Raw genomic sequence first — 9,739 nt, forward strand, 5'->3', positions numbered from 1 at the left:
GCACACGCGTCGCGCGTCCTCGAGGTGCGAAGGGACTGCGGGTCGGATCTGAGAAGGGAGGCTGTTTTAGTCAGAAGAAAAGAGTACGTTGAGTACATCATCTTCTAGTTTTCCTGTACATTGTACATTTAAATATCAATAAGTTGGAAAAGAGTTTGACGCCCCACAATGCAAAGTGGATAATAATGGAAATATTCTAATAAAAGGGGAATGTATCGACTGACCAATGGTTGTTTTTTTATTGGGCATTGAGTCACGTCAGACAAAAAGCATTCCAGTGACAGTATTTTATTCAGCAAATTCAGACATCAGACTTGCAAAACATTTCTAGACACCATTACTTCATAAAGTGGTCATTCATAAGTAGGCTACATGTCCAATAAACTACGGAAATTTCTGAAATACAATAGAAATATTTATATTAATCGGAGGCATTGTCAAACTTCTCGGTTTCTAAAAAGAGCTTTTCTCCTCGTACAAAATATACAGAGTTATAAGTCTATAAATTTATAGACAAAACAAGTGTGAACATCTTGAGCTGTTCCTTTTCTGTCCATTGTTGGGTTCTAAGTGTTCTGAAAGGGGACGGCTGCTTCTTTCTCCAAGTGTAAAGACAAACTCACAAGAGATGACTCCAAGCCAGAGTGTCACTACTGAGAGTGAAAGGTGGCTCCGAGCTGGAGGGAACCTCCGATGAGATGAAGGAAAACTCTCCCTTCAACACATTGAGCATTTTTTTTGTGATATCCAAAGCACCTCGGGAGTGTTTTTTTATTTTATTTTTTTTTTTAGCAAATGTTGTTCCATCAATGTGAATTGTCAGTTGCTGCTTCATTTACTGATTTCCTACATTTCCCAGGATAACGAGGAAAGGCTTTAAACTTTCTGGATTTAGATGTGTGAAGAAAAAAATCCACAGTGATGATCTGTTCTCGTGTAAAGAGTCGGTGGCTAACTTGTTCCTTCTGTCATTAATAGAACAGATCTAAATATTGGACATCAGTGCCGGGCGTTCAGTGGTCCAGAAGAAAATCCATGCTCGCGGTGAGTATTCTTGAGGGTCATATGAGTGCAAAAATGATCCAGACACAAATGGTGTTGGGTGAAGTTGTTTTTTTGTTTTGTTTTTTTTTCAGTTGGAGACTTCCGTGTCACATAAAAGAAATCCTGGAATCCCTGCTTCAACATATCCCAACTGTTCCCCATCCAAGTCCCCTACCAAGGTCTCCACATAGACTCCGGATAGGTTATGGTGGGCATGCTCAGGGCCTCCCTGTTCTCCATGACCTCTGTCGAGCTCTGGTTGTGCTCGCTGTCGGTCTCGTCCAGGTCAGAGCACAAGTCCTCGCTGGACGTGGTGGAGGGGGCCGGGGAGAGGGCCGAGGCCGAGCCGCTGCACAGGCTCCTCCCTCCGGGAGAAGCCAAAGTCGTGCAGAGCGCGTCGTCACCTCCGTGCCAAGTGCTGCCGTTGCTGCCGGGAGTGTCCGTGATCAGGTCCATGAGCACGTCCTGGAGGTGGTCCTCGTTCAGGGGCATGCACTCCAGAAGATGGTTGAGGAGCTCGGCTGCCACCGTGCCGTCTATCCCGGGACAGCTGGACACGAACATGTGGACCTCGTGCATGCACTGGATGTAGCCGGCTGCAAACCTCTCGCTGGCTTCTTGGTTCAGTGTGTCTGTTTCTGTGGAAGGAGAGACAAATGAAAATGACTAAACCTTAGTCACTTACTGCGCCAGAGCTCCACACAGCTCCAGGTCCAATACAATAATAGAAAACAAGGATTCACATTCTATCAACCTCTGCTCTATATTCACAGCAAAAATATTTGTCTTTTTCTTCACCAGGAGTACTAAACAGCTGAAACTGATACTTTTTAGTCAGTTAATTGTGAACGTTTTCTTACAAACTGAATTATTATCTTATAAAATATGATGCATTGTTAGAGATGAAGATGTCCCAAGCAACAAAGTAATTCAAAATGGCTCCAGATACACATGCAACATCAAAATGCTGCTTACATGTTCACGCATCAACAATAATAATCCAATAATAAATAGAACCTATAATATAAACCTGTGGAATGGACAGTTTTTCAGAATACGTGTTTTTACTACAATATGTTTTATTGATAATGTCCTTTTACCAAGTTAAATTTCGAATGGAAGACTTCAACTTTTGAGTATTTTAGAATACATAAAACTTTTGACTTAAAAGTTACAGAATGAACTGGAACCTGCTCATCTTTCTCTGAATTGCAGCTTGAATTGAATCATTTATTCCCCGATTCTTTTCAATAGTACATGTTTCTCTTTATTTCAAACTTGGAGCAGTCAGCTCGCTTCAGTTGAGATTTAGAGCAGGATAACACATTCTGATAATATCAGTTTCACAGTATGAAACTGGATAACACATGGGATTTTAGTTATTTTAATATTATGGTATGGCTTTGATGTTGCCTTTTACTTAAAGGCTGCTTCACAGTTAAAGTATACATTCATTTTCAAGCTCAAGAAAATGAGCACCTGTCAATTTATCAGAATGATAATGACTATAAATGCCTGATGTTCTTGAATTATACTTCTATATTGTAACATGTGGGTCCCCTTATGACACGGATCACTCCCTGCTCCACGGTCCTGCATGTGTATCTTGGTTCTGATGTGTAAGGGCTGAATTAATCTGAACAGACCTTGTGTTCTGTTCTTCAATATGTCCTCCACCTTCTTCACCGTCACCTCCAGCACCTCTGCGTTCTCCATCTTGGAATGAAACTGGGGGAAAAAAACAAACAAAAAAAAAACAACCACCAGGTGAGCTCCACCAGGTCCACGACCTGCCTCCACGTCACGTCAGAGTGCCAGCTGAACGGAGGCACTGTGTATACTCACGTCTGTATCTGCTAGCAAAGTCCGCAGCTCCTGCAAACTCTCATTGATGCGAGCTCGCCTCTTCTTCTCCACCAGAGGTTTCCTGGTCTGCAGGAGCACAGAGAAAAACAAAAAACAAATCACACTTCAGTGAGTGAAAAGTCACTATTCAAAGACAGATGCGTCCATCTGTGGACGCGCATAGTGAATGCCTAAATACAAGGTATCCCTTTCTGATTATATATATATATATAAATATAGGATGTAATTAACTTGGAAATAATCAGGTTTCCTCTCGAGCTAAACATTTGTCCTGAAGCAGTGCAGATGCAGCGTCGTTAAAGCGGCGCGTCAAGTGCGTCATTGCCAAGTGTTGCCTCGAAGTTCCACAATCACTGCGAACCTTTCTGTCCGCTTTCTTAATCCCGTAGCAGGACTCATCTTCTTCCATGCCGAGTCCGGTGTTGTGGGGCCGAGCCGAGGGGGCCATGTTGGTCGGATCGCCGCTTCTGGGGCTTCTCCCACTGCTGCTCTTACCTCGCGAGGGGCAGCTGGCGAACGGAACCGGTTGCAGGCAGAAAAAAAATAAATCGACTAACTCGCAGGCGAAGCGAGGCGCCCTGCGTTTATTGTGCAATCCTACTGAGACGTGCTGCTGGCGCTGAGTGGCTGTTGTTAGTATTTATAGGGGCTTATTAACATGTGAATAGGGGCTGTGCTGCTCTCGCTGGTGGACAACAGAGCGCACACGGCCGAGCCAATGAGCGCGCACTCCCTTTGTCTGCGGTCAGCCCTGGTCTGCGCCCCGAGGAGCTGGACGGGCTCTCATCAGACAATTTGTTGGGTAGGGGGGCCGACCGCTCTGTTTTTCCCCTCCTGTTAGTGTCAACGTGCACTTTCACCCAGCTGTAGGATAACTTTCATTAGCATGCAGACGCAGAAAAGGTCGTTAGAGTAATACCCTTAACTGGATTTTATGTTCATTTAATGTTTGGCTATTAAAGTTATAATTTTTGAAACGTGATATTACGTTTTCATTTATTTTTTACTCAAAATAAGGCATGAAATAATCTAAATTTAAATAAGTGACCTCGTAATTCAAAAATTGTGTTGTGTATTTGTAGTTTTAATTCTTGTCGTGCCGGTTTTTTTGACTAATTTTACGTCTCTGTGTGACAATAACCAGAATCTCTCCCGTTTTCTGCCCTACCCATTCTTCTTTCTGCTGGCTTTTATGTCCGAGCCTCAGCAGATTTACCCGGCTGTTTGGCGGATGTAACGCGATGCCTTCAGTTGGCAGCTGCTGCTGGCGGCCCCTCGGCCTAAACTGAATCAGCCGGGGGAATTAAGGGCCCTTCTCCAAAGAAAGCGACAGGTGTTGGCCCTGCGCCTCGTTTGTTCTCCCCGTTGTTTTGGTGACTTCTGATTTGTGTGCAACTGCGTTCTCACGTTGCGTGCTCTGCTGTGAGACAGTTAGGCCTAATATCTGTTTAATTTTAGAAAATTTTTGCAGCATTTGTGCAACAGTGTATGCCACTTGTCTGTGTAAACATGCTAAATGTAATGCTGTCATTATTCAGACAACATTTGGACTGTCTGAATTTAGAGATGCTTGTGATATCAGTTTTTCTTGCATTTGGATGCACTAGTTTCGCCCTTTGCGCACAATGTCTATTTGTTTTTGTCTAATAAGAGCCCCTGTCCTCGTTATTATACGTGTTTTGTACACCTTATTATCATGCAAATTACCCCACAATAGTGCAGCTCTGTGTGTTGGAAAAAGAACCAGCATGCATCTTTGCAACCTTTCAGGTAAATGCACTGATGTATTTTCAGGTGCTCTTTTACGCACGGGCAATCGCGCAGTATTTCCGCAAAAAAGCACCACTAAACTCCCAATTGTAGGAAGCGCTGCAGACCTTTGAAGTGGAGTTGTTGTTTTTTGGCACCTCGCCACCCCCAGATTCCTTCTGCAAGGGCTTTAATGGTGTGGACTGTGGAGGGAGCAGCTGTCTCGGCTCGCTTTTTTGTTGGTGAGCTCCGCTGAGGGACCAGGCGTCCCCCTCTCTGTCTCTCTTCAGAGCCGCCTCCTCGCTCCATGTGGCGGTCAATCATAACGGCAATAATAGCAGAAGAATGGGCCATATGCAGGTTTCTGCTTCTCAAAACCCAGTGATGAATAACATCTTTATTATAACGTAAATGTACCAGGGCAGTCACTCCGACAGTGGCTTTCATACCATTAAGTGCCCCAAACACCCTTTTTAAAGCCCTGCACTTTTCTTCTTTTTTAAAATTTTTTTTTTTTTATTGTTATTATGATGGTCACTAGATGATAAATGAAACAATTAAAGTCATTCTCTCAACCCTAAAAATTGCACAATACGGCCACCTTTTACTCACTATTCATTTAGGTTAACTTTGAAATTGTCCTTGAGACAACACATACACACAGTACAAATTTTTATAATTACAATTTATTGGTTTATGATTCAAATCTCCTGCACTATGTTGGTAAGAAGCTGATTAGTCTCCCCAAATCATGAAAAAAAAACATTTTCTGATTTATCTTCCACTTTATTGACAAAGGTTTTGTGGTGCTCTCCCTCTTTCTGTCATCACCCCAGTACATGACATGTGATTGGAATTTATATAGTAATGCTGAAAGTGTCAAAAGATTAAGTTTGAAACAACTGAAAGCAGTATGTTTCTCCTGGTACCTCAGGATGATCCAAGCACTTCACTGTCAGCAGTTTTAATTGGAAATATATATATGGAAATATGAAAGAAAATGTACATGGCAAATTACTTTAATGATGTTTCTATTTCTCAGTAAGCTGTAACATGATTCATTTTGTTATTTGCGCCTGTGCTTTTCCCTTTCTGACATCAGAAAAGTCCTTTAAAAAGGCTTCAGCTTTGATCAGGTTCTATTTAACAACATCAGCACATAAAACTGAAGCTGCTTTACAAGCCAGGTGAATCAGAAAGTGTTTTATGGTTTTATTTAGTGTTTTATGCTTTATTGGATTCTAAATCAAGGACCAGGAAGGTGAGGTACAGAAACTTCACCTTCGCACAATGTCAGCTGGGAGAGGCGGCATTCCCCCGTGAGTGACCCTGTTCAGGAAGAATGAATGATTTGGGTGAAGTGACTTTGTAATTAAAGCAGCACAAGACTATGTGGGCACAGCTAACCACCTGACATCTGATCATTTAATAAGTGTTAGCAGGCAAACAGACACCAAACAGCAACATGATTGTCATAGATGATATTTTGACAGGTACCAGCAGCAAAAGAACTGGTATATAAAACAAAACTAATCGTGGCTGAATCCCATTTATTCCATTCACTTTCAACTTCCTGGCGTGGTCCTTGTTCACAGCAGGGATGTTTTTTTGTTCGGTGGGCTGGTTCCAGCGTCCTGGTGTTGTACATGCTGACTCCCAGTCACTTCCTGCTTTGACAAGTACAAATGTATTCCGTGAAAAAGAGTATGTTGTGCATGCTGGCTCACTGTCACACTGCTAATGCTCATTGGGACACTTTAACAGAATGGAGTCATCCTTCATGTTATTATTTACACCCGCTATAAGTCAAAATGTCTGCCGCCAAAAGGGCCTACAGTAAAACAGAAACCAAAACAGAGATAAAATATCTGGGTCTAGCTAGTACCAAGGACTTCAACTTGCTCAAACTTTGTCTTGCATCGCTGCAGATAGTGAGTTTATTCACTGAAAACTGCCGCCAGCTGCTGAAAACTAGAGGCCAGACTGAATTGTTCAGTATTTTCAGTTTAAATCAATAAAAAAAAAAAAAGCTAAGAAGCTAAAAAAAGATGCAGAATTAGTTTTGCTGTCAACTTTACCTGCTTCACTTATAACATAACTTTAGTCATATGATTTAACATATATTTAATGGTATTAAATATTTAATTAAGCTATAGATTGTCCTCAAAACTGTTGATTCACCATTAAAAAGTTTATCCAACGACCTAATATGTCATTTTGCTCTATCGCCCTGGTAAAAACAAGACAACAACAAAAACTGACATATTTCACAATAATATCACATTTTAAAATGCCAAAAAGCCTCATTTGCTATTCCCGGAACTAAGAGTGTAAAAGTAAGTACCCTAAAAATGAACAGTTTAATGACAAGAGCGCTTCTTTCCTTGTACTATGGCAGAAATGGCTAAACATAAATGACATGGGCAACTAAACATAAAGGAGATCATTCATAAAGCTCATAAAATCAGTGTACAATAGGTTTTATTATTATTAATGTTCAGGTTAATACAGCAAAGGAGGAAGACAGAAATCTATGCAAGGCCAAGCAAGTGGTCTAAGAAGCAAAGTCATGCCTTATAATAACAAATAAATAGAGCTGTTAATACAATAAATACATGAAAAATTAATAAGAGCCTTCTATAATGCAGGCTACAAGAAGTCAACTTCTAAAGGGAAGTACGGAGAAAAGGTCTGTATAGAGTCATCATAGCACACCTACAATAATCACTGGAACAAAACTGCCCCACATTTTTGTCTTCTGAGCAGCATATCTATAAGATACATAACAAAGGATGGCACAACAAGATGGAGAACCACGATCATTGGTCTGCTGGTTCACCAGGGCCTCCACATCTCCAGCATCCCCAGGTGGAAGCTGTGGAGGACCGGTCTCTCCTGACGTCCAGCCGCGTGGGAGACGGGCCCCTCTCTTTGGATCTGCCTCGGGGCCAGGGCCTCTCCTCTGAGGGGTGTGCCCGGAAGGCTGAGCGGAGGAGGGACGTCGTGTCTGGGTGTGGGCTGGGCGAGGGGGTGCTCATCCGTGGACCTGGGCAGGGACTTTAGGAGGTGGTTGAGCAGACGGGAGCCCAGAGTTTTGTCCATCCAGTCGCAGGTGAGGAGCATGTTGTGGACCTCGTGCATGCACTGGATGTACCCTGTGCTGTATTTCTGTTGGGCCTCCAGGCCTAGTGTGGAGTCTGAGTAGGGTGGGGTGACAGGAGGAGAGGAGGAATGAGGTTACCTGTATCAACAGCGGCCTCTGGTGGTGACAGCACAATCTGCATTCAAAAGCTGACCAATTCCATCTGATATTATTTTGCATTTGCAGCTCAGTAAGGCTGCAGTTAAGAAAATCCATTTAACACCCAAATGACACACTGCTCTGACAATTTACAGCACATTCTGACACTTGTGAGGTGGAGTGTAACATTGTATGTGTTAATGCTGCCCCCTGCTGTCTAATTCCAACTAGGTCAATTACTTCCTGTAAGAAGCTCAGGCATTTATCAGTTTATAATGTCCAGTTTCCCACCAAAGATCCACTCTATAATAGATTCAGATAGGAGCCAGTATCACGGGTCAATAAACAAACAACAATCCGCAATCATCTTGCATTGAACCTCACATGAATGACATAAAGACAAGTGCACAGTACCCACGTGCTACTTACCGTTGAGATTACTGCTCTGGATGTTCTGCAGATGTTTCACTGTCATCTCCAGAATATCGGCCTTCTCCAGTTTGGATTGCTGTTGAGAGACGAGGCGCCCTCAAAGTTATTCAACCTCCATTGTTGGCTTGTGAGGATGAGACACGTAAGGAGGACACATACTCACATCTAGCCTGAACGCTCCGATCACTGTTTCTTTCAGCTGATCCAAACAATTGTTTATCCTCTCCCGTCGTTTCCTCTCAATGAGCGGCTTTCTGAGCTGTAAAAGTAACCACATAGCGCTCGGTTGAAGGCGGAGAGTCACCGTGCCGGAGCGCAGAGGACAAAGTGTGTGCTGCCTTTACTATACTCTAAAATTAGAAGTTGATCTAGAGTATTTCCAAGCGTAAAATACCTTTCTCTCCTCCTTGGCAGTGGGGTGTTTCTCCACGTTGTGCGCCATGGATGAAGCAGTCATGTTGTTGTTTTTTTTTTGTTTTCCTCGGGCGTGCGAGCGCTCCTGTCGCTTCTCCTCTGAATCTCCGCGTCTCTAGGGTCCTCGGCGCGGCGCGACCCTCTTATTTATAGGGCGCAATTAGCATGTGAATGCTCCAACTCTTTGGCTGCGGGATTTTCCCACACACGGGGTCCCATCAGTCAAGACTGACAGGTCACTGGCTCCATTCAATAACCGAGAGACCCGGCCTAGAAAAAAAGAAGAAGAAAAAAAAAAGAAAACTCACAAACGACAGATGTCCAGCCTGAAACCATGCACTACCCTCCACCCACCCCTCCACCCAACAACACAAAAACTGCAGTTTCTTCTTCTCCCAGAGATGAACAAGGGTGTGCAATTGCATTGCGTTACTCCGGGGAGCCTCTCGCCCATTCTTTTCTAGAGCAACATTACACTACCTGCAAAAAGGCCAAACCTATTTTCTCAAAGCTCACAGGGAGACACAATAGACTGACAAATCACCTGAGAATATATGTGCCCATGTGCGGATCAAATTTTGATCTGCTATTGGGCCACTGCTTTACATTCCTAAATCCCAAAGATTACTATATCGCGCACTATTTTTTTTTATTTATTTTAATGTTTAATAAAAGCTAACTGCAGCAGGACGGACCTGTATTAATGTACAGCACTGCACACCTCTGTCCACTTCAGCAAAATAAAAAACGTGCCCCGTGTATTTATCCGTGTTTTCAAATGTCTGACATCTGCTGTTAACTGTTGGCAAGCAGATGTCAGATTGACCAGATGCTCCCCCCACCTCTGGGTCCCTTAAAGCGGGCCGCGCAGGGGGGAGGAGAGGGGGCATGTTTGAGGGCCACGCGACTGCCAGGCGAATGCCGGGTCGTGGGAAACGGTGCCGAACAAAGGCCGCTATTCACCCGAACCTAATCAGCATGAAGAGAGTAATA

The 9,739-nt window shown here is 43.3% G+C and overlaps 2 protein-coding genes across 2 annotated transcripts; both read right to left on the reverse strand.

Moving 5' to 3' along the window:
- Positions 1–272: 272 nt before the first annotated feature.
- her13 (hairy-related 13) lies at positions 273–3,596 on the reverse strand. Its single transcript, XM_069147494.1, has 4 exons — positions 3,272–3,596; positions 2,890–2,976; positions 2,691–2,772; positions 273–1,682 (listed from the first exon to the last, which is right to left on the reverse strand). Exons 1-4 carry the CDS (start codon positions 3,356–3,358, stop codon positions 1,216–1,218), a joined length of 723 nt encoding a protein of 240 aa, XP_069003595.1. The 5' UTR covers positions 3,359–3,596; the 3' UTR covers positions 273–1,215.
- A 3,527-nt stretch (positions 3,597–7,123) lies between these two features.
- On the reverse strand, positions 7,124–8,872 carry her8.2 (hairy-related 8.2). Its single transcript, XM_069147273.1, has 4 exons — positions 8,727–8,872; positions 8,496–8,591; positions 8,330–8,408; positions 7,124–7,856 (listed from the first exon to the last, which is right to left on the reverse strand). Exons 1-4 carry the CDS (start codon positions 8,787–8,789, stop codon positions 7,495–7,497), a joined length of 600 nt encoding a protein of 199 aa, XP_069003374.1. The 5' UTR covers positions 8,790–8,872; the 3' UTR covers positions 7,124–7,494.
- Positions 8,873–9,739: the final 867 nt, after the last annotated feature.

This window comes from Embiotoca jacksoni, unplaced genomic scaffold, assembly GCF_022577435.1.
Source record: "Embiotoca jacksoni isolate LCO1_2020_lvr unplaced genomic scaffold, fEmbJac1.0.p SCAF_14, whole genome shotgun sequence".
Classification (NCBI taxonomy): domain Eukaryota; kingdom Metazoa; phylum Chordata; class Actinopteri; family Embiotocidae; genus Embiotoca; species Embiotoca jacksoni.

What these genes read in the sequence shown, in the direction of transcription:
- her13 (XM_069147494.1), bottom strand. Translation starts at nt 3,358, where the DNA reads ATGGCCCCCTCGGCTCGGCCCCACAACACCGGACTCGGCATGGAAGAA. An exon ending in TTAAGAAAGCGGACAGAAAG is followed by an intron (nt 2,977 to 3,271) that starts GTTCGCAGTGAT and finishes GTGCTCCTGCAG; the next exon opens with ACCAGGAAACCTCTGGTGGA. An exon ending in CTTTGCTAGCAGATACAGAC is followed by an intron (nt 2,773 to 2,889) that starts GTGAGTATACAC and finishes TTTTTCCCCCAG; the next exon opens with TTTCATTCCAAGATGGAGAA.
- her8.2 (XM_069147273.1), bottom strand. Translation starts at nt 8,789, where the DNA reads ATGACTGCTTCATCCATGGCGCACAACGTGGAGAAACACCCCACTGCC. An exon ending in CTGCCAAGGAGGAGAGAAAG is followed by an intron (nt 8,592 to 8,726) that starts GTATTTTACGCT and finishes TTACTTTTACAG; the next exon opens with CTCAGAAAGCCGCTCATTGA. An exon ending in CCAGAGCAGTAATCTCAACG is followed by an intron (nt 7,857 to 8,329) that starts GTAAGTAGCACG and finishes CACCCTACTCAG; the next exon opens with ACTCCACACTAGGCCTGGAG.